Genomic DNA, 23,431 nt, shown 5'->3' on the forward strand with positions numbered 1-23,431 from the left:
AGTAGCCACAAGTTGGGTGAATTTGGTTAAAATGGGAAAGTAGAAGGCAGAAAGATTATGAGAGGAAGCCTAACCTGAAAACCGGCAGAACTGTCGGGATGCTCACCAGTGCCCCTCACCAGCTTGGGGAGGGATCTGATTGCCAGTGCAGCCCTGAGTTGGTCAAATATTATTCTGTCGTCCTTTTGTTATTTTTCCTCCTCATTTTCCCTGGACACAGAGGCCTTTCCCATGAAGAAGTTAGTAGAATGAAAGCAAAGTACTAACTTTAGATGTGGCCACTTGTTACTAGAAAACCCAGTTCTAAGAATTTTGAAGAATCTGCTAACAGCTACTAAGAAACTTTCAGTAGCATCCAAGTTCACTGAAGGGTTAGGAGGAATGATCATACTCCTAAAGGAAATGGGTCATTTAAAGACTGAATGGCTATAAGAAAACAAGGGGTGTGAATCATGAACATGTTGGGCAGACCTGACCTGACCAGTGAGATCTGGTCAGGAGTCCTGTGGTCTTTACCTAGTCTACCTAGACTGACTGACCAGATACAGGATCACGGGACTCTGAAAATAATCCTGTGGCTAGACGGGGTTTTAATTTCTTCCATTTAGAAACATTTAACATGTAAGATCAGCCCGGCCCCCATATTTGCAAATGAGCTAATGAGACACAATAAAGTTTGACCGGGCCAGTGCTATTGGGCTTCTATGTTCTATTGAAGTCAGGACCCAACTCTCTTCCATGATTCTGATTGGGAAAATTCAAGAACATCATATATCTAGAGTACAAGAATGCTCAAGTCTGAGGTCCAGCAATGGAGGGTTGTGCCCAGCAACCTTAAAAATGAGGCCACTTTTCAGCCGATCTGTGTTTAGTCAGACCACTTCCTCCAAAATGCTGTCTTTATTTGCATCGACTAGACCAGGGTGTTCCTGTATGATTTTACTTTCTGCCTTTGCTGAAAGTAGAATTTTAGAGCCTTCCACATTCCTATATCCAAACTCTCTTGAGTACTCAGAGAACAGTGGAAGTACCTTCATTAGAGCGCTAGTTTTCAGTTCTGCGACAGTTCCTTTATTCTTTTTAAGGGGAACAATTCCAGTGATGTTCCATTAAGAATCAAGATTAGTTTCCCAATCCAGAAAGGTGAGCCTCACATCTTGAAGTAGTACAGATTACAGAGCAAAGGGGGCAGCGAACTCCTGGGAGTTGGCAACAGAGGGGCTTGCGCTCACACAATGACCTGTTGTGTGCACATGAAGAACAGACAGGCGTTGAGACCCCTTATCTCCACCGTCACTAGTAAGCAGTGACAAACACAGAGGTAAATGGAATAAACCACAAGAGCTGGGAGCCCAGCCAGCACTAAGGACCCTTCAAAAGGACAAGCACATGCCAGTGATTACGAGGATCAGAAGTTCCCTGGTGAAAACCATGTGATGTCACCATAACTATTAATAGCCAAGGAGTCTTTGTCCTGATTTCTTTCTACTTTTATTTTTCTAGCACGCAAAGAGGTTAGATTCCCTCCTAGAGTACATTTCAAAAGGCATCTTCTTGTCAATTGCCCCCAGTTGAAGGCATGAATGCTTTTGTCTCTTTAAAACCACATGTGAGCATATCGACACACTTTCCTCCGTAGTTACTTCCCCCAGCTTACAGAGCTGCTGTTTTTATCTCTCATTTTAATTCCAGTGTGACACAGATTTCCCAAGATGTGATTTCTTAAATTGATGGCAGGCAATTTTTGAATGCTTTTTTTTTTTTAAAAAAAAAAAAAAAACTTAAATAATGGTGGGGTTGGTCAGTCCCTAAGGTTTTTTGTTTGCTTTGGATTTTGTTGTTGTTCCTGGTGGTGGTGTGTTGTTTTGTTTGTTTTGTTTTGTTTGAGAATTTAAGTAATGTAATGGCAGTGATTTTAAAAGACGTGTATGACCAGGTAGCTCTAGGGCATATTTTGTTGAGCACTGATTAAAAATAATTTCTTCTAAATGAGACCTGACCACAAAATGGAACCATTAGTGAGCAAGGACATTGTCACCAAAGAGGAAACCATGGCTGAATGCTTCTGGTGCCTCCTACCCCACAAGCATTTTCTTCTTCTTTTTCTTTCTTTCTTTCTTTCTTGTTCTTAATGGCAGGGTAAATAAGCAACCAGCAAGGCCTAAATGTTTTTGGCCAAAAACACAGTCCAAAGTCCTCAGAGAAAACATTTGGCCTCTGTGGTTTTGTAATATGTTCCAGAACAGCAAGTCCAGCAAGGAACACTTTGAAAAACTCCCATCTCTTGGAATGACGATGGGGAGTGTTACAGTATCAGAAATTTCAATTGGTCTTTTTTTCCTGCAAGCCCATAATGAGGCTTATTTAAGAAAAAAAAAGAGGAAGAAGAAAGAATGAATGAAAGAAAAAGAAAAATGACAGTGTTATGTGAAAGTTCTCATGGGGAAAATGAATGACAAGAAATCCTAGATTTAAAAGAAACAGCTAATCTGCTATTTTGATTGTTCTTCAAAACTTAGGCTGAACCAATGAGCCTAATTAAAAACACTTGGCCCACTTCTCTAAAGCACCCTAGCTTTCTCTATGCTTCGCTTGTATACACCGCAAAACTCCAGATCGACTTCTTCTTTTTTTTTTTTTTTCAAGCACTCACTAACGAAGTGCTGACTTTGTTGGGATGGCTGAGCTAATTTCGTGAACTCAGTGTGAAACCTGAGCTAAACAAAATTGTGGTAATTTTCCTTAATTTGTAAAAGTGATTGGAGTGCAAACAAAATTTTCCTCTTGGGTCAATCCTATAATTTTCAATTAACTAAAACTAATCGGCAGGCAGGCACCAACCCTGTATTTTGTTTAAAGGGCTGGGAGGCATTTCTGAGGGTCAAGATATATTAGTTGAGATTTTTGTTTGGGGTGTGTGTGTGTGTGTGTGTGTGTGTGTGTGTGTGTGTGTTGTCACTGTGAGAGAGATAGAGACTGGGTGACTATGGAGCATGCCTGGTTTAGTTCACAGTATAAAATTAGAGAAGACACTTTGAGGTAGAAGATTGCAACAAAGAAGAAATCTGCCCATTGAATTACATGATTTAATTGGGCTGTACTAACAGAACCAGCTCTGCGCTCCAGACCCTTTGTGTGAAAACAACTTCCCTTCTACCTGGAAAAACCTGGCAGACCTTCAATAATAAACGGAGGGGAAAAAAGCTGCAACTAGATCATGGATGGAGCTAGTCAGGTGATGGGAAGCAAAGGGCGCTGGAATTTACCACGCCATGTGTGGTCCTTAACATCAGGCCAGGCCTCACCTTTGAGCATCGTCTCCCTGCCCCCTTCCATAGCAGATTCTGAATGGTCAAAAAGAGCCCGGGGTGTTTGCTTTGCCCATTCCATGTATTCCCATGTCCTGCCAGTCCAGATCCTGCCTGATTGGCTGTGCCTGGTGGGAGGGATTTCACATGCACCCTGTAACCCTAGCTGCTCACCACAAGGCAGGGCCATGTGCCAGAGCTGTTGGGGAGAGTGGGAGAGTGCAGTTTACTGGGGAGTGAAGAAAGCTCCAACCCAGAATAAACTATGAAAACTACCAAATGTGTTTAATTCAAATGTTGGCTCGAAGAAAGGAGCACTGTTCATTAAAGCTCAGCTCAGTGCTAGAAAGCAAACTCCAACAAGCTGGCCAAGCTGCTAGGGAGACCTTGGTCCAGTCTAGTTTTCGCCTGTTCTCTTTTATTTCTCATATTATTTATAGTAGTTAACCAATTATTTCATCATTCAAAACCATTCCACCTACATCAGCTTTTAGGAATAATAATCATTGCAATATCTTTGCTCCCATATTTGTTGAAATGGGAAAATCTGTCTTAACAGAAACAAGTTTTTTTTTTAAAAAAGAATACATACATATTTATACACACACAGATCTATCTATCTATCTATCTATCTATCTATCTATCTATCTATATTTTTTTAAAGTAAAACACACATCTCATGAGGCCACGCCAGCTCTGGAATGACTATCTGTAGTCCTGCTTACCTGTATAGATGAATCTGCCTGGAGTCCCTTTGCAGAACTGCTTGGACTTGTAGGACAATGTGACTTCCACAACGCCAGGGATGTGCCGAGGAGGTGTCTGCACACGGATGGCATGGGGAGTTATCAACTGCAGGAGACATGGAAGGGGGAAAGGTCACTGCAACACCTAAAGCACTCGGGTCCCAGTTACCCTACCGGCACTCCATAAACAGCGCTCTAAAACACATGATTAACCTGTCAGTGGACACAGTCTGGATGGGACCTGTAGGAAAGATGCCGACAACAACGTTTACAAGTGTTCTGTGTGCAGCCACCACAGCGTTATCTGAGTTTTCCTCCACAGCAGCCCTGGGTTTCCTGATTTGGAAAGGGAACCTGGCCGAACGAAGTGGTTTATCTCCTACAGGATATCCTTTGGAAAACCTGCTTGCAACAGATGCCCAAAGCAGAACAGAGCTTTGCCGTGCTTCTCCGGGCGCCTGGTGTTTGAACTGAGCTCTTCAGCACATGGAGGGCACGGAGGTAGGAAAACAGGAGGCCTGGGGACGCTAATGAGCTGCAGAACACATGTAGGAAACGCCCTGAAGACCATTTGCCACATTGACTACCAGAGGCGCAAAGCACTTTAAAGGGGAGGGCAAAAATCTGCCTTCCTGGGATAGCATATGGCTCGGGCTAAACTACAGGTTCTCTATAAAAGAGAAATGGAAGGTTGGGGAGAGGGAGGTCGGATGGCCACCCTTCCACCATGCAATATCCCATGCGCAATAAGAAAGTTCATTTCTGAACTCTATTGGCAATCCAATTATATTATGAAGCAGAATGTATTTTTTATTAATCTTATCTCAGTTTATATAAAGAAAATGTTATTAATGGTCATAAATGGGCATTATCTGGATCTTCAGGAAAAAAAAAACCAGCCCTGGCATTTGACTGTTTGACCCATGATAGAGCTGCCTTCTAAAAGTTCTCCCTCTGTGAGGTAGTAACGGCCCACTCGGCTCAACGCTGTGGGATAATCTGAACACACAGAGGACAGTATATCCTCTAGGGCAGTCTAGAGTGAGTCAGCTCCAGCTTTTGTTTATGCTATTGGATGGCAATGACAAAGAACGGGGTTTTATTTAAGCGTGCAAACCACCGAATTCAAATATTTTTGAGAATCATGGGTGAGGTGCTGAGAAATCACATTCAGGCCCTGGTTACCACCGAGGGAAGCTGTCTTGTGTTGGGCAGAAGGACAAGAAAGTTGTCCATGCCAAAATCCACAAGTAATGTCATTAAATGTTCCGGGAACCACAGAGAAGACACCGGGGTAAAGTCATCTCAGGAATCAGAAATGCTTTAGTCTCTTCTCTAGAATACACAGCGGGTCTGAGCTGATTGGCTAGAGATTCACAAAGAGATGTTTCAAGATGACCGTGCCACAGTGGAACTCTGGAAACCAAGGGAAAAGCCAAGATTCACTCACAAAAAAAAAAAAAAAAAAAAAAAAAAAAAAAAAAAAAAAAAAAAAAAAAAAAAAAAAAAAAAAAAAAAAAAAAGGCAGCGACAATTTTGCCTTGAAATTTTGCCCTAGACTGGGGAGCTCATGGAAGGAAAAAAAAAACTGTTATTATTTTGCTAAATAGGCAGAGTCTCAAGCTCCCTTCTAAATACACACCTCTCTATACCCACAGGTGAGTGTGGCCCTCAGCCTTCCTTGGCAATGCACGTTTGTGAAGGGGGCCACAGTTGATACAGAGACTCACAACTGGTCAACAGGCAGAGAATAAATATCTATAGAGCGACTGGCCACAAATGAACCATCTGGGTCACGCTACCTCCCTCCAAAGCTCAGGAGGTATCACATCTGCCTGTAGCTGAGGGTCTACTGGTAGCTGATGGCTGCCAGGAGAGAGGAAGACAACTTTCTTTACAGATGTGGCCCCTGATTGGTGGATCGGGCTCCAGTGGGTGGTCCTGCCTGTGGACAAAGGGGCAGCACTAATTAGACTCAGGTTAAGTTTTTAAAAAGACAAAAATGAGGAAGACATGACTATGGGAGAGGGAAGTGTAGCTTGGTGTATGTGTGTGTGTATGTGTGTGTTATGTGTTGTGTGTGTGATATGTGTTGTGTGTGTTGTGTGTATGCGTGTGATGTGTGTGTTATGTGTTGTGTGACTATGAATGAATAGATGAAAAGGAAAAAGTATTCTATTCTTATTGAATTCCTTCCAAAATGCTTTGAATGCTGCCTCGAATATGTACAGCATATGTAATACAACTTAACCTTGATACATCAAGATCATGTTTGCATTCCCCTGTCTGATAGCTTGCTGCAATACAGAAAAACACTAAGTGCCTGCTGAAGTAGAAAGTGCTGTTTCCACGCCTTAAAAAGCTTCCAAACAGTCAAGCACTTGACATTATTTCTGTTTTCTTCTGTGTCTTTGTCATCTGCACTTGCTAATCTGCACTTAGAGTTTGTAGGCATAGAAACAATGAAACCAAATTTAATACCGTGTAAGAAACAAGAGAGAAACTAGGTCCAGATTCAGAGAGTAGCCAGTGCTCAGCTAGTGCCTGAAGCCCCACCGCATGTTCTCTCTGCGGTCAGTTTTACCCGATTTTCAAGCAAGAGTAGTCTGCCTCTTCATAGGAATCCAGACAGTCGTGACCTTTATGCTACGTGCAACTCTTAGAAACCTATTTACTGTTTGCCATTGAGAATTTCCTGCTTGTCTTTCTCCCATTAAACAATTTTTGAGATTAGGAGAAGATCTTGAATTCCTATTCTATCCTTAAAAGATATTTAATGAGGGGCTGGAGAGATGGCTCAGTGGCTAAGAATATACTATTTATTCTTGTGGAAGACCTGGATTCAGTCCCTAGTAACCAACATCCACATGGTGGCCCAACATCCACATGGTAGCCCATGACCATGTGCAATTCCAGTTCCAGTACCTTTATTCCTGACCTATGTCAGCACTAGGGATCCAACACCTTTATTCCTGATCTATATAGGCACTAGGTGCACACAAGATACACATACATACATGCAGGCAAAACATTCATTCATAGAAAATAAAAATAAACAAATTTAAAATATTTTATGAAATAAATGCCTTCATACATAATTTTCCAAGGGTGCATGGAATAAATTCATGTGTAAATGTTCTCATAAATGGGGCTGGAGAGATGGCTCAGGGGTTAAGAGCACCGGCTGCTCTTCCAGAGGTTCTGAGTTCAATTCCCAGCAACCACATGGTGGCTCACGGCCATCTGTAATGAGATCTGGCACCCTCTGGCATGTGGACATACATGGAGGTAGAATGTTGCATACATAATAAATAAATAAATCTTTAAAAAAGATCTCATAAATCTATTAGGTATTTGACTCCAATAGGTATAATAATCATTACATCACTCTATTCTTCTTAACCCAGTAATAGTTAACACATTCCTCAATTAAGTTACCTTAAAATAATGACCCAGCTAGTTTTGCACTCATATCCGCACATGGATTGCTGCCTATCATGTTTCAATATGTTAAGAAAGAGGAGTACTTCTCAAAGTCTGACTCCAATAAGAAATGATGAAGTAAAAATTTCAAGGTATTGAAGAGCTGGAGGGATGGCTCAGTGGTTAAACTGCTTACTGGTCTTCCAGAGAAAAGAGTCCTTGGGTAGCATATAAGTGCTTTAAATCAACCCAGCTCCAGAGGATCCAACACCCTCTTCTAATATCTTGGGGTACTGCATGCATGCACAAGCTCACACGCACACGCACATACACACACACACACACACACACACTCATTAGTCAAAATAAAATAAATCTAAAATTAAAAGAAGTTAAGACAGTAATAATAAAAGATCTACACTAAAAGAGCATTTTATTCTTACATTAGATGTGATTTATCTTCCTTGTGTATATGTGTACTCATCCCTTATACTTACACAGGAAGTAACACTGTAAATAAATTACTGTGGGAAAATATTATCAAAAACACAAAGTAGAATACTACCAGTTTGGAGTACTATGCATGTCATGTGATTTACCAAGAACTAGATGTGTAACTACACAGAGGACACCTCAAAAGGGAGGCAGTGGCGTGTTAACAGAAAAGGCCTCTGGTAAAGTTGTAGGTAGCTTTCGTTTCCTATGATTGACGCTCTAATTTCTCCAGCTCTTTAACAGTAAAAATGCATGCATATTACACTCAGGGGAAACCATTAGGCGTTGTGTACAGATGGAACACTAGTGGCCTCTTCACAGCGTGGAGAGGCTACCAGGCCACCAGTAAGCAAGAATGTGGTCTCCTCAGGCTGCCTATGTGAATGTTTGTCTTCTCCAGACTCAGATAACAGGACCAGAAGAGCCCTATGGAGTGAAACGACAGAGGAAAACAGACTGTGGAATGCAGAGGAGAGGCATGCCTTTGGGGGAGCTGTCTTCTCTGAGGGGCCATTGCATGTGCTTTCTATAGCTCTCTAGTTCTCAATAAGTAATGATGACAATGACCTAAGCGACAGTGACCCTTTGTGATCTTCTCACAGGGCACTCAGCCCTAGCTTGATCTCTCTCAGTGACATATGCCCTACAGACTTCAGGGGGCAGGTATGGCTATTAGCTGGCTCATAGGTAAGGAAAGTGACTTTCGGGCAAGTTTAGAAACATAACCAAGGGACCTATTAGAAGCAGCAAGCTCCCCAGACTAATGGCCATCATCATAATGCCACACTGTCTCTTGACCGCTTATCATTATTCCGTAATTTTGGTCCATGGACTTTACACCCTCTCTGCCTTTGAAAACATCAGTGGCATCCCTAGTACATCCTTCACCCTCCGTGTCCGGGAGCATAGGAAGCACAGAGAACAACCATGACTATCCCTGTGAAGCTAAACTGAGAACAATTCCCCAGCAGAGCTCAGAAGTAACTCCACCATCAGCCCACACGCAGGTCTTCCAGCCCCTGGCATGGTATGAAAGAAAAGCGACAGGAAGCTCTGAGCCGTGTGCAAACAGATTACTAGAAAACACACAAATGATTTCAAATTTTCCCTACTAACCTTACGACCCTGAACTACCTGCAACGTTAGAAAGTTGAACGATAAAAAAAAAAAAAGTCTAAAACAAAGGAAAACTCAAAGGGGTAGAGAAAAGGAAAGGGCAGTTTGTTGTTCTCTGGAAAACTATCACTAATTGTCAGGAAAAAAATCAGAGTGGGGTCCAGGTCTTTGACTTATGGTGCCTGCGCTCTGCTATGGTCACTATCTATGCCTCAGTTTACCAACTGAATCATAGGCTGTATGAGCTCAGATCATCTCTGTGGGAGCTGAGAATAATATTAAGTATGTTTTGTGTTTGGTTAGTGCTTCTCTAGGGACCCTAAAGTGCCTTCTAGATTAATTTTTTAATTTATGTATTAATAATTCTCACAGCATCCTCCCTCCTCCTCAATTAGAATGATAATACCCATCTCTTCTGAGATAGGCAGGGGGTGCTGAGTGATGGACATGGAACAGACACTTAAATAAGGAAGCTGTAACATAACGCATAATTAAAGCTTTGAGACCGAATCTACCTTAGGAGCTCCGAAGAGAAACGAGTGTCAGTGGCCAAAGGAACAAACTTGCTGTTCTTTCATTCTGGAGCATTCTGCTTTTTGTTAAGTAGAAACGGCATTTCAAAAATATTTTTTTTTCGGGGCAGGAGAGATAGCTCAAAGGGGTAAAGGTGCTTGTGGCTAAGCCTGGTGATTCAAGTTCGATTCTCTGGGACCCAACCAGTGGAAAGAGAAGAATCAGTTCCCACAAGCTATCCTCTGACCTACACACACAACAACAACAACAACAACAACACCATAAACAAACAAACAGAGGCCTTCCTTCAGCAAGCTAAACTAGGAAAAGTGCGTGTTCCCGAGAACAGCACAGCTCAGCCTCCACGTGTGCCTCCTGGGTTCACCCGTGTATTTTGACTCCTACCTAATCAGACTCCTCTGGCATTTGAAACACAGATTCCTTCATTCCAAAAGAGTGTGTGTCTGGGCATCAGTGTGTGATTTCTCATGGAAAGAGCGAGTGAGCAAGCGAGCAAGCAAGCAAGTAGAGGCGTTGAATATTGCACAAACAATCTGGTTTCCTTTCATCCTTCCAAGAAATAGCTAAAAACCAATGTTTAGCACAAAGGTCAGTCTCGTGAATCCCCAAAGATAAACTTATAAGGAAGACTTTTGAAACTCAATCTCAGGAATTGAATTCCATAGGGGAGTTAAACCTAGCTTTGGAATAGCCAGTGACTCTTTTGAATGCTGTTTGACACGTCTCTTACCAGAGATAGACATAGATATATATAGAGAGAGATAGATATAGACAGATATATAGAGGTGTGTGTGTATGTGTGTGTGCGTGTGTGTGTGTGTGTGTGTGTGTGTGTGTGTACGTACTAGAGGTCTGCAGGACTTTCCTAGGTTCTGTCCGTGTTCCTTGCATAGAATATCAGCTCCTTGAAGATATGTGGTTGTTTTTTTTTTATTTTTCCTGAGACCATGGAATAAGTCAGTTCTCATAAATTACTCTTCAAACACTGAATGAATAAATAGCAAGATGCCTTAAATACCCCTCATAATTAAGGTAAAGACTGAATAAATTCCTCTATGAGTGTTGAGAAAATAAATAATCGGGGCTAGGGGTATAGCTTAGGGTAGAGCAATTGCCCAGCATTCGTGAGGGCCTGAGTTCAATCCCAGAACCACCAAAAGAAAACAGATGAAAGAAATGACCAATACCGTTCAGTTCGGAATTCTTTCTTTTTCTTAAAATAAGTAAATAAATAAAAGTAAAAGCAAAAAGGTTTTGACTTGCCTACCACAAACCTCCTGCTATCCTCGTTAAGCGTTCCAAAAAATCCACTGCCTAGTTCTTTGGAACAGGAAGTTAACCGTGACCCTCAATCAATGCAGTTAATTGTATCAAAACAGAACAGCAACGGGACCGATTTCCAAAATAACAGATTGGGGAGAAAGAGACTAAAATAAACATGGCAGACTTCAACTGACTCTGGTTTTGTGGGTTTATTTATTTATTTGTTTTGTAAGTTGTTGTTTAAATAAACCTTCCCCAGCTCCCTTCCCAGGACATAGCTCTCAGGCCAGCTGGGCTTCACTAAAGCCTAGATGGCATCCTGACAGTCTGGGAGTTGGCGAGGAGCTGCTGCCTGAAGCCCAGCAGAGGCTCGCAGGGAAGCTCAGCCCTGGGTCTAAGCAACACGGAGAGCACCTTCTCAGAGGGTGCCCGCCATATTCAGGCCAGACGACTACGGCTCCTGACTAGCCTGTCTCTGGTTCCCTGCTCCTGCCTGTTCGTTTAGAAATTAAAGTACAGGAAAAGGAAGCCCGGTGCATTTATAAAAAGGGCTGATTACTTTCTCTGAAGTTTACAGTTTACAAGTAAATTCTGCTTGTGAAATGAGGAGAAGAGAGAGAGAGAAAAAAAATAACATAGTTAAAAGCCAAAATACTGACGGAATGATCTGCCTATCATCAAGAGGGCTTTTGGGTCCTTCAGCGGTATAAAGGCTATCAAAGCAGAAATACACATGTGATGGAGTCCATATTTGCATTTTGATGCACTAGTATTTACACGTGTATTCAGCGGTGTATCATTCTGCACGCCCTTTCCTTTCCGTAGACTCGCCTCTTCACGGCAGCCCTACACCTGCCCTGGCTTGATGTCTTTCGGGGATGCATTATGCACATCCTGCTGTTTTAAGCAGAATGTATTTAAGTCTAGCTGCCAGCTCTTTCTTAGTGACTCAGAGCCAGAGCCACCATGCTTACACTTATGAACTGTCATCCATATGCAGCCCAGTAGTACGGTTCTCTGTCTGCTTTTTAGGCTTTCGAGTTCAAGCCTAGATGCAAGGCTGTCTCTCCCTTCCGCTGTCACTGGGCCTGAACGGAACCACCTGGCTCTGGTCTGCTACTTCCTAACTGCGCCTGGGAAAGCAGACAACATGCTTTGGCTTGGTCAACCTCTATCCTGAAATTCCATGGGGGTAACACTATTTTGACATATTTTACTAAATCATGAGTTTTGCTATATAGAAGGTTAGGAGATGGCGCAGGACTCAGGTGGACTTAAGTTCCAACCGAAGCTTGGCAAATAACCAGCTGGGAGGCCTTTGGGATGCCAACTAACCTGCTGAGTTTCAGTTTCATGTGGGGGACTGGACTAGGGGGGAGATAACTACGAAAAACTAAATACCTGTATCAATGTCTCAAAAAGAGCTAGTTTTTCTACCTTGTAATCTTTGCTATTTCCATTCAATTTCTGCTAAGGTATCTGTGTACATATTTATCATACTACAATTATATCTAAACATCACATATATCAATGAAAATTATTATATCTATTTAGTAGTGATTGAAGAATTATCAAATTAAAAAACTGCTAGGGAATATACAAATGAATGAATGAATGAATGAATGAATGAATAACAAAGTAGGCAGAGTCATTCAACAAACATAATAGCATTGATTTTCTGGGCTTTGTGTCAGGCACTAGAAGGGGTTAAGTTAAATTTTACAGGGACATCACCTTCAAGGGAGAGAGAAGATCCTTCATGTAAACCCTGAGACTATTTCTATCTTTTTAAAAAAAGATGCTAGCTCTTTTAGAAATGATTCTCCATAAAATTACTAGGGCTTGAAAACTGTTCTTCAAACTCACAGCCCAAGTTTAATGTAACTGATTCAGACAGATAAAATGCATAATTCTATGTCGTGTATCTTCCATATAATAGGTAGTTAATACATCAAATCAACATAGACTTGGAAGCACAAATTTAGGAAAAATTAGAAAGCCATCAATTAGGTTAAATTGCATACCTTATCAACTTTGAATTAAAGCTGGAAGGGCACAGGGAACATAACACGGCAGGGATAAACGCATGAAGTTAGCCATAAGAGAAAATATCCAAGGAGATGCTAACCTTTGCTTTCAGAATACTGATGGGACGAGCAGCTCACTGTCACTGCAGACTAGAAGTTCAGGTAGATTGTGGGTGCAAATGTTGAAAAAAAGTGCCCCCAAGGTGATCTGCATGAACCCCAGAATAGAGGCTAAGGCGGAGGAACTGGTGTAGGTAAAAAGAGGAGGAAGTCTACTCTCAGAGCATTGGGGGACGGTCCAGAAACCTTATCACTAAAGGTCCAGGAAAGGAGCACAGTGCCACACAGATATTCCTTTCCCTTCATGAATGCTGCATGACTGTAGCCAGCGTGGATCCTCTTTGCTTAAGCACATCACATTCCCATGCTTTCCGGTTTGAAGTTATGGGGGTATACACAACACTCCTGCCGAACACATCATGAACTCGCTGAAAATGTCAGCTTGAGTCTTTCTACCAACATCACATAATTATCCATAGAGAAGGGGAAATTGCAAGCAATTTGGTTATTAAAGGTGAAAATATAGACTGGAGCACTTTTAAGGAATGGAACCACGTGACTATATTAGAACAGTCATTAGACCGTCCTAGCCTTCCTTTAAATATGCTAGCTCATTTAGAAATGATTCCCCATAAAATTACTTGAGCTTGAAAGTTGTTCTTCAAAGTCCTGAGGAGCTGTTGGCCATGCATGGGTAGTTGCTGGAGGAGGGAGAATCTGTCTTTGTTGAGGGTTTGGCCACTCACAGAGTTCCATGTTCCAGCGGACGCTCCACAATCATACACATATAGGCAGAGCTAACTAGTCTTAGTGGGTTATAAGAAGAAAAGGTGGAGCTAAGAGAGGACATGTGAGGAGAGATACAGAGGGACTGGGAGTGGGGAGATGGAGGTGGGCATTCTCCAGTTTCACCGCATGCTTGCATAACAGTCTCTCGAAGATAAAGAAAAATGTGGGTCATATACAAAGTCACAGATTTGGGAAGAGCTTAACATTTTTGTCCAGCAACTTATGCATGTTCAGTGGGTATGTGTTAAAAAAATACAGATTTTTAAGCAAATGAGATGGCTACCAGTTATTTAAGACCTACAAATTAAATTAGCCTTAAATGTACCTCAGGTCTTTATACATATGACATAAATGAATGTGACTATTTACATTTAACCATATGTTCATCTGCATATCCTATATTATAAAATTTAAAAGCGGTGGTAACTGAGCGATTGTTTTCCCAATATGTCTTCATTTCTTATTTTTAATTTAGTTCAATTTATTTCATGTGCCATGAGATATGGGTAGGCCTTAGAGTGTTGAGATGAAGTGCATCCAGTTTGGAAAGATCGGTGTTTATGAAAGTATACCCAAAGCCTATAGTGAAATTATGAGGGGACGATATTAAGTGAAGCTGAATAGGGGTGAAGCTGGATGCCAGCGGATGTAATCCCAGCACCGAGATGCAAACACGCTCCCAAGACAGGTCATATTTCCACTCGGGAGCCTTCTGCTTCCTTTAAAAGTAAAAAGGCCACACTTTGTGTCTGAGACACATTCCTGAAGGCTTCGTGACTCTACATGAAGTCCAGTAAAATCCAAGGGTGGACAAAGTGTCCTGGGAAACTTGCTGTGGGTTACTCTCATGAGTCATCGCCACCCATTCCTGAATATCAGTCACGGAGATGCAAAAGCTGTTTACGCTCTTATGACAGCCATCCTTCTCTGCTTTGCATACAGAGGAGACCAGTCAGTACCGACAGGTATAAAGTGTCAGCGTGTGTTAAATCCTCCATTTCCAGTTTGGGGTTTCAAGTTGCAGAACTGCTTCCTAGGCCCTGCAAGCTGCCATGGACCCAACTCCAACCAACTAAGGTTTTCCCCAGCAGTCTCTTACGACTTCCTCTCCAGGAACTAGGTGCACACAATACCCTTGCTCTGGCTGAAAAGGAGAGTATGTTCCCCCGTGTAAGGCTCATTTGTTTGTACGGCTATGTTGTGCTGGCTTCTCCAGTCTGAGCTGAGGGTACTGCCAATCTTTAAATAGAGCTGTCCTACAAAATCTTATGGCGTCCAATGCCAAGCGCACACTGAATAAAACCAGATGCAGTGTATGGAAGTCTGTTCAAGGCCTTGCTGCCCTAAAGAGTGATGGATCTAAGCATTCCTGGTCTAATCTGGATAATATTATGCAAATATTTCAGGCGATTTTTCTCACATCTTTCCAGGCCCCATCACTTTCACCATTGAATTTCATAACTTGGTTTCATTAACATAAAATCAAAATGCATGTCATTCCTTGCAATCTCTTTCCTTACAGTGATCAGGGATTCTGCAGCTACAGAGGTTTGCGGCATGTGGAACACCAAATCCTGGGGACTCAGGGCATGATGGCGCCTCAAAAGTTATACAAGAGGAAGCTGGATGTGTTTCCCTCAATATTTACCAAAGTCAATGGGGTTAAAAGAATTTCATTCTCTCATCTGGTGTGGGACATCTATTAATATCCCTAGAAACTAGCACTGCATGGAACTATCTGGAGGATGGTGTTGTGTATACTTCCTGTTTGTAGCAAATACTAGAGCCCGAGGACCCGAGAGCAAGAAAGTGCTCACTGGGGACAGCAGTAGGGAGAGCCAACGTCCGTGACTAATTACATTGTTTTGGTGATGTCCTAAGAACGCTTTTGTAAACGGTCTGGGTATCTGGTGGCTGCCAAGTGTGGTCCAAAGCAAAGAACAGAGGTGTGAACTCGGAGCTGCCTCCCACCGCATTCTGTCCACCTCTGCCTCTGGTGGCTATGGGGATTCTGGGGAGAACATTCTAGAGGAAAGGAACTGTATGGTTGATTTTAAAGAAAATGCAGTGTAGATGCTTCCTCTCCAAGTGGGAAAAACAATGCCCAGTCCCCGACACTGAATAGTAGCTCTCTATTTTCCGCGTAGTACAACTCGTGTAACTGCCCGCTCTTGACTTTTTCCCACCACTAGCCCCTGTAATCTACACAAGCACTTAGAATATATTCTGTTGTTTCCCCCATCTCAGTGTTGTACTTTTTTAAAAAAAAAAAAAGGTCAATTAAATACCTTAGTATGCATCCTGTTTGCTATTTCTGTGATTAAATAAAAAGATCGTGAGAGCCTAAAATATCTACCACAGGGCCATCCAAAAATAATTGGAACTTGATTGGTTTTTCTGAGCCATCTCCCTCTGACTCCCTGTCTTCTAGAACCTTGCCATGAACTGCAAGCCACAAATTTAATACTAGATTATATAAATGTTATGCAACTCTCTAATTTGTTTCATGGGAGCAAGTTGTCTTTCCAAGTAAAACACCAGATCCCGCAAAGGCCAACTTTCATTGCTCCCGGTACCTATCCCAGTGTTAGCCAACCGGTAGGCAAGGCAGCTCCTACTCATTGTTTAGAAATGGAAGGAATTCAGAAGAGATATTGAAACGATGATGATGCACTGTACAGACCAGTCGCACAGGCCCCTCCCTGCTCCACGTGCCCTGTGGGAGGTGAAGCACAACACCCAACCACACTGCTGCTCAAGGAAAGGAAAAACCACTCACCCACACTCAACCTTAGCTCTCATCAACCCCGGTGGCTTTCCTCCGTGGACGTACAAAACACTACAATGCATTTTCTTCTAAGTAACTGGGGGTAAGGCAGGAAGACGGAGTTAAGAATATTATCAGTTAAAAATTGACTAATAGGGAGGATAGGAAAGAAGGCAAGAAACATCAAAAAAAATGAACAAAAGGATGGCGAATACAATCACAGGCATCCTGTGGCAGGAGCGCGGGCAGGACCCATGGAGCACCACCTTTCCCTCTTCCAGTCCTCGGGGGACAGCAAGGAGCTAAGCAGAACTACTCATTTGCAAAAGACGACTTGGTGGTGGAGGAGCACACAGTGGAGGGCAAATTAAGCTGCTCCTATTTTCTCTGCCTTTTCTTTCTTTAAATTCTTCAGCTAAAAAAAGACTGCATGTAATAGCATCAACTGCTCATCTACACCACTATCTGCTTGTCCTGGAGCACCAGCCTCGGTGCTCTCGGCTATGGAGTGATGGAGATGGAGAAAAGATAAAAAAAAAAAAAAGCCAACTTCAGATTACAGGTACTGGATCTTAGAGGTGTCATGCCCACAAATCACGTGGTTAGGAATAAAGGCATTGGATACACAGGGACCTAATTCTAGAGAAGCGGCCCGGGCAGGTTAATTGTCTTGCTCCTTGACCACAGCATCTGTCCTTTTTTTTTCCTTTGTGAGGATAATGTCTCTGTCGAACTTAGTGACTCCAACCAAAACATACACAACTGAAAAATGCAGGATCTCCCTCATAGATCTGTGAAACTACATGCCACTTCCACAGGCTGGTGAAGATGCCAGCACTGGTAGGAGCCCCGCCCCCAGCATGAGGCAGTGCTAGCAAGGATGGGTACAACACCCTAACCTCAGGGGTTAAGATCTCCAGATGCGGGCCATGGTCCACGTTAAAGCAGGAACTGTTGTAAGGTTGAGCTTCACAAGCAGACCTGTGAGTTCAAGTCCCGCCTCTAACCTGAAAAAAACTTAGTAGCTGACCAACTATGGAGTCTCCTGCTCCTGTCCCTGAAAGAGAACAGCACTGTGTGCAATGGTCCCAGGGCTTGCGTGACAGCCATCATAAACACTTGGCATGCTGCCTGGCTGGAAGTAAGGTCTCCAGGAATGCCAGCTACTTAGTCAAACTGCATTTTCCTAGAGCTTTATCACAGATACCAGATCTTAAATACAATATTGAGCTATGATCCTAGCCAACCCAAGCCTTGACAAATGGCTTTGAACTTGATCGATAATTTATTTTGCCCCATAAAAAGCAAGAGATGATCACATAATTTTACTTTTGTTTGATTTAGGATTAACCACCATTGTTACCTCCCCTGTTGCTATCACTATGATGCTCTGCTTCTGTATTGCTCAGATTACTCTATGAATTCCCACTTCCTATGATTGTTCCTTTGCTCAAGATTACATTTGTTTTTATGAGAACAGTACCTATTTCTCTGTGATTACACTGTATAGATCAGACTGCTTTCTGGTAGGATCTGGCTATGTGACCTTGTTAATTCTACAAGGATACCTGCTAAATTCTCTTAGAAACCACAACATGAGTTTCCACTGAGACAGAACTCCTAATTTAGGACATAGTTCCTTAGGACACTTGGAAAGAGGAGAAGAGCAAAAAGCCAGCAGGTACCCTGACTCCTCCTGGAGGCCACCTCGACTCTGGGCAATGCGTGGCAGTGGTATTAGGGGGCCAGGAATGGGAGAAAAGAAGATACGCAGTTACTGTGAGAAATTCTCCTTTCCGTGCCTTCTCTGTTACTCACTATGTGGAAACAAATCTTTCAAAGCAGTTTGGTTGTCAGCCTTGGCAAACCTAAGGTAGACGGTGTTAACCGTGGCTACCTTTTCACCAACAAGAATGGGAGAATAGAGATGAGTTAGGCCACCTTGCCAAACTAGCGTCAAGGTGGGGCACAGATGTGTGAGTTCCTAGTATGCCCTTTCCCACCTCCAGTAGAGCCTACTAGGCCTGTAGCAGGCACACTTTCCTTCCAACTGCCCTGGATCAATCTTCTCTTGTCAATTAACTTTCTGCCCATTCTGATTTCTACCCCAGTCCACATCTGATTGCTCTGACACAGGGACCACCTTGGAGTTATTCTTCCCTCTGCCCTGCTCCCCAATAAACAGCAGAAAGATTGAAGATGTGGCTCCCAAGACCTGGGAAAGACTGTTCTCATATAGAACACTGTTTACCTCAGGCTGAAGACACCAGCTGGCAACAACATGAGCCATGGAGCTGATCTTTTTCATGTGTACCCTGGTGCTTCCAGCGAAAAATGCGAGACAGTTGGCAGGAGGACATTTAGTACACTTTTCTTGCCCAGAATGTTCTAGCTTAGATAACAGTTAGCTGGATGGACTGAGAAGCCTGGTTCTGATTCAACTTTCTAAGAGCTTTACTGCTCTGGGCAGAGTGCGAAGCGATCAAGGCTGTAGCAGCATGCTGGCAAGGATGACCGACAGGTCGAGTGGGTGGCTGCTGGTGCAAAGAGTATGTGGATAACTCTAAAATGGACAAGGTCCTCTTCAGTGTGTTAGTCAGGAAAACTTGCCCGACTATCACAGCCAACCCTCCGCACATTCTCGCAACCCCGAAAAGAAGAAAATAAAGCTTCTAGAAGAGCTAAATGGTGGCACCCTGCTAGGATAAGTAGGATCAGGGGTCACAAAGCTTGGCCGATTCTCACTTCTTTGTATGACTACATATACATTGGTCCCCCTCCCTCCCACCCCGGGGCTCTGGGTCACCACTCTTAGTCAATGGCTGTTTATCTCTAAGGCTCAAGGCACAAGCTGCATCAGAGAGTTTGTGTTGGTGTGTGTCAAAGAGAGAAGGATGCTGAACACTTGGCCTAGATCCCAAGACTCTGCAAGGCCAAGTAGGACTAATTGGAAAACAAGTGGGGTCGAGCCACCTCCCTGCTCCCTTGTAGTCCAGGTTCTGTATTTTATTTTGTACTTTGGGGTCCATGAGGGCTTCGAATGTGCAGGCTAAGACACCTGGGCTCCAAATTCAGATAATGAAGGTGTCTATTGTGGCCTCCCTGAAATGGCGATGCTCGTGTTCTGAGATCTTAAATAAATGCCAGTTATTTGCCGGATATGTCAGCCAGGTCAGATGCCCAATGCTGAAAGTACTGCACACATAGAACACTCACGGTCACATGGCAGGAGTCACGCTATCGAGGACCAGGGGAAGCTGAATGCTCTTTCTGTGGAAAACCCTGGGTTCTTCAGGGCCCCTCAGTGACTCACTATGTTTGAGAGTCACTGTAAGTCGAGGACTCCCCACATTATGACTGTCATCTTAATAGGAGACTCTGAATCTCCAGTCATAGTTGACTCTGTCTATGGACTGTCCACACATAATTGACTTGCTTCCGTTTGTACATCTTTTCCTATACATTTTATAACCTTGCGTCTTCTTTTCACTCCCCATTATACAAAAGGACCTTCCCCCTACCAAGTCCAAAAGGACAAACCACCAAACAGAAAGCTCTGTTGGTGCTCATGGCTTAGATGGAAACGATTCCAATAGCAAGCAGGGTCTCCTGGGAAACTGAGTTCATCTTTCCTAGTTTCCAAAGTTCTACAGACTGGAGGTGGGCCACCCAGAGTGCTACCACTATGTGCTACACATTCTATTAGAAATTCAAGTATAGACCATGTCTTCAACTAGACCAAGCTATTAGATATTAATGTTCAGACAACACCTACCTCACTCCAGACCAGCATGGTACCGAATATGACCTGTAACCCATCAAAGAAATTGTCCCCTATGATGATCACAGTCGCGCCTCCCGTCGTCCATCCTTCACTCGGGCTGATGGCTTTGATACAGGGAGTAGCTGCTTTTCCACACACATGAAAAAGAGAAGGAGTCTGCTGTTAGAACCAAGCTTTAATGATGGGAGACTTGAGAAAAAGAAAAAAAAATCTTTTATCTTTTCACTAACAGAAAGTCCCTCAAGACTTCAACATTTCCTCGCCACATCAGGACCAGAAACCCAGGGAGCCACGTTAGTTCTTAAAGGCATCTTTTTCATTGCTCCTATTAAGATGCATCCATTTCATTCGCTAATCTCTTTATTAATCTCGAAAGCTTGTGAAATGTAACCCCAGAAGACAAACTGAATTTATCAAATGCTAGAGATTCTAACGCAGTGAAAGTGTTACAGAATCACGTCAAAGTTGAATATAGTTGGTGAAGGGAAAATGTCTACACTCTTAAGTGAACATTCCTGCCCAATGGGAAGCTAACAAGGCAAGCGGGAGGCTGGAGCAGGAAGGATTCTTGCTCATTGCTTTACTCTCTGTAATAACAACACAGCAACATTCCGCAGTAAAAATCACTACATTTTTTTTTTCAAATACATGTCATGGCTCCCATTTTATAGATTTAAAGTTCCAGGTCACTTGGGGTATCTTATGCAAACAAAGAGCGGTGGTCTTGCTGAACCCCAGACCTTCTTCACGACCTGGGCTCTGTTGTATTTCCAGGGCATAAAAATGTACAGACTGGTTTCTCTTTTCATTGCAAATGGCCTTCATTTGCAAAGGCTGTGACTGCAAGCACAAGTTAGGTGGTTTTCCTAATGAGCTGCGCTTCCTCTGGACAGAAGTACTAAAAATACACGGGGTGCTAAGATTATGACTTGGAAACCTCTCTGAAGACAGCTTGAGGCCACAGAAGGCCTTTCACCCATCAGCGCCATGCTGTTTGTCTTCTGAGAGTCATCCCTTTACCAAACAGCACCCCAGAAAACCAGACAGCAAGTGAGACAGTGCGCAAGAAGAGAGAGCGAGACCATCCTCTTCCACAAGTATTCAAGACCGACTTCCCAAACACCGGTGCCAAGGAGAACACCAGCTAATTACAAATGTGAGTGGGAAGTACTGGAAAAATAATAATCATTAGGATTGGACTTGGTCAAATTTGGCAAAGTCTCCTGTTTTAACTTTTGCAAGAAGCAAAGAAAACATTTAGTTAATCCCAGTGGGACCAGTGTTCACGTGCCACCACACAAACAAGTAGGATGGTGTTGGTCCGGATTCAAATTAATCCTCCAAACCTTGCACAGAGAAGTTTGAAAACATCCAAACTAAACATTTGGTGTTGGCTGAACTCACAGGAACACATCTGCAGCTGAAACAGGGCAGCTTGGGTACTTACTTTCCTGCATTTTATCCCCAAACAAAGCAATTAATTAAGAACATATAAAGGATCCATGACTGGACTTCATTCTTGTCCAGTTTTGACCTACACAGGGCGGGGAGGGAAAAGTGCCTCAAGGGCACAGGACTTTTTCTTCTACAAGAGCTTTCTTGAAAACTAAACTGTTGACCCACGTGGTTACAGGCTTCTGAAGCAATGGCCTAATACAATGTAGGATTTCAAGTTGTTTATAAAGTAGATAAGTAACACCCAACTACAAAAATTTCACAAAACTTAACCATTTTGGAAACATTTTGTTAGTATCACCAGATATGTTTTTTTTATTGATTTATAACTCCATATATTTAGGTAGCAGGATAACATACAAAAGATGTTGCTGTCTCTCTAGATGCCTTGGGAAAATATTCAATATTGGTTTAGATGACCTGGGCATGAGAACGCCATCTAGCTGCGAAGCATGGACTGCGTTAATGTCATTAAATGCCGAGACTGTTTATCCATGCGGATTTCAAAATGGTCTTTATATTAACATTTATTAGCTTTGCGGTTTCTGTTTCAGTTTTTTTTTATGATGCAGACACAATTGTTTAGATGAGCAAAGTCTCTTCTAACTTCTTAAAAAGGACACAAAAGGGCATAGCTGAGCATCTAAAAAAATTTATGGAGAGAACTTACATGGTTAGACCTGTGGAGTTTACACTTGATTCTTTTCCTTGTTTATCTTGTTACTTACAAAGTACACATGTGTGAGTGTGTGTGTGTGTGTGTGTGTGTGTGTAGGGGCTAGGTGTATGTGACTGTGTAGGTGGTTGTGGGTTTGGAGGTGAGTGGGAGTGTAGAGATATATGGTTGCATTGTATGCGCATGTGCACACGCACACAAACACACAAACCACACACACACTTGGAAACACTTGAACTAAAGGAAAGCGATACTGTTGTCAAATACTAAGAGCCAACCTATCGGTCAACTAGCCAGGGGAAAGGAAGCGAACACTGAGGCCTAAAGGAGTAAAGATCCAATGCAATACCATCTTGAGGGACGGATAAAATATGCAGACAACAATCCGAACAATGTGTTCCAGCTAATATGAAAAATTTTATGCAATAAGCCTTTATGTGCGTATTTGTGTGTATGTGGGATTCCAGGTGACATGTGACAAAAGTCTGGAAAACAGGATGCCCAGCAGTAGTCCACAGCGGGTCCTTAGGAAAAGCGAACGTGACTGGACTGGGTTTGACAGGAAAAGATGGCTATAATGTTCATTCCATTAACATTTACATGGCTTAACGTGTTTCCGCTGAGCAGATACTAAGGTAACACATGAGTAAAAACTTCAGTGGAGCAGGACATGTGGTGACATTTGTACTTTCTAGAGCAAATCAATACTACAAAGTAGCCAGGCCAGGACCTGACATCAGCTGGGATTCTTAGCTCCTGGATCTCCTCTCCCCTCCTCCCTGCTGGTAAGTTGTCTAGGAATGCTGCAGAACCTTCAAAGCAGCCAGGGTCTCACTTCCTCTGATGCCATCTCCTCAGAGGAGCAGGCACAGACCACTGTTTTCACAGCCCCGCTGGCCGGCTCCAGCAGATCTGGAGTGCAAAGAGATTTGCAGGAGCCGGATAATGAGCCGAGATCATCCATAGCATTCTTTCCCAAAACAAAACA

At 42.9% G+C, this 23,431-nt stretch overlaps 1 protein-coding gene across 7 annotated transcripts in view; it reads right to left on the minus strand.

Annotated features, from left to right (window-relative positions):
- Window positions 1–23,431, minus strand: part of Ebf1 (EBF transcription factor 1) — a 387,947-nt gene that overhangs the window by 74,239 nt on the left and 290,277 nt on the right. For 4 of the 7 annotated variants that reach the window (XM_050138715.1, XM_050138713.1, XM_050138717.1 and 1 more), the window contains exons 9-10: window positions 20,304–20,437; window positions 4,034–4,160 (exon numbers count right to left, since the gene is read on the minus strand). In XM_050138715.1, the coding sequence (XP_049994672.1) occupies window positions 4,034–4,160; window positions 20,304–20,437 (261 nt within the window). The remainder of the gene's footprint in view (window positions 1–4,033; window positions 4,161–20,303; window positions 20,438–23,431) is intronic. The other 3 variants (XM_050138716.1, XM_050138714.1, XM_050138720.1) reach the window with 1 other exon arrangement.

This window comes from Alexandromys fortis, unplaced genomic scaffold (assembly GCF_014885135.2).
Source record: "Alexandromys fortis isolate MF-2015 unplaced genomic scaffold, M_Fortis_MF-2015_v1.1 scaffold_11, whole genome shotgun sequence".
NCBI classification, from domain to species: domain Eukaryota; kingdom Metazoa; phylum Chordata; class Mammalia; order Rodentia; family Cricetidae; genus Alexandromys; species Alexandromys fortis.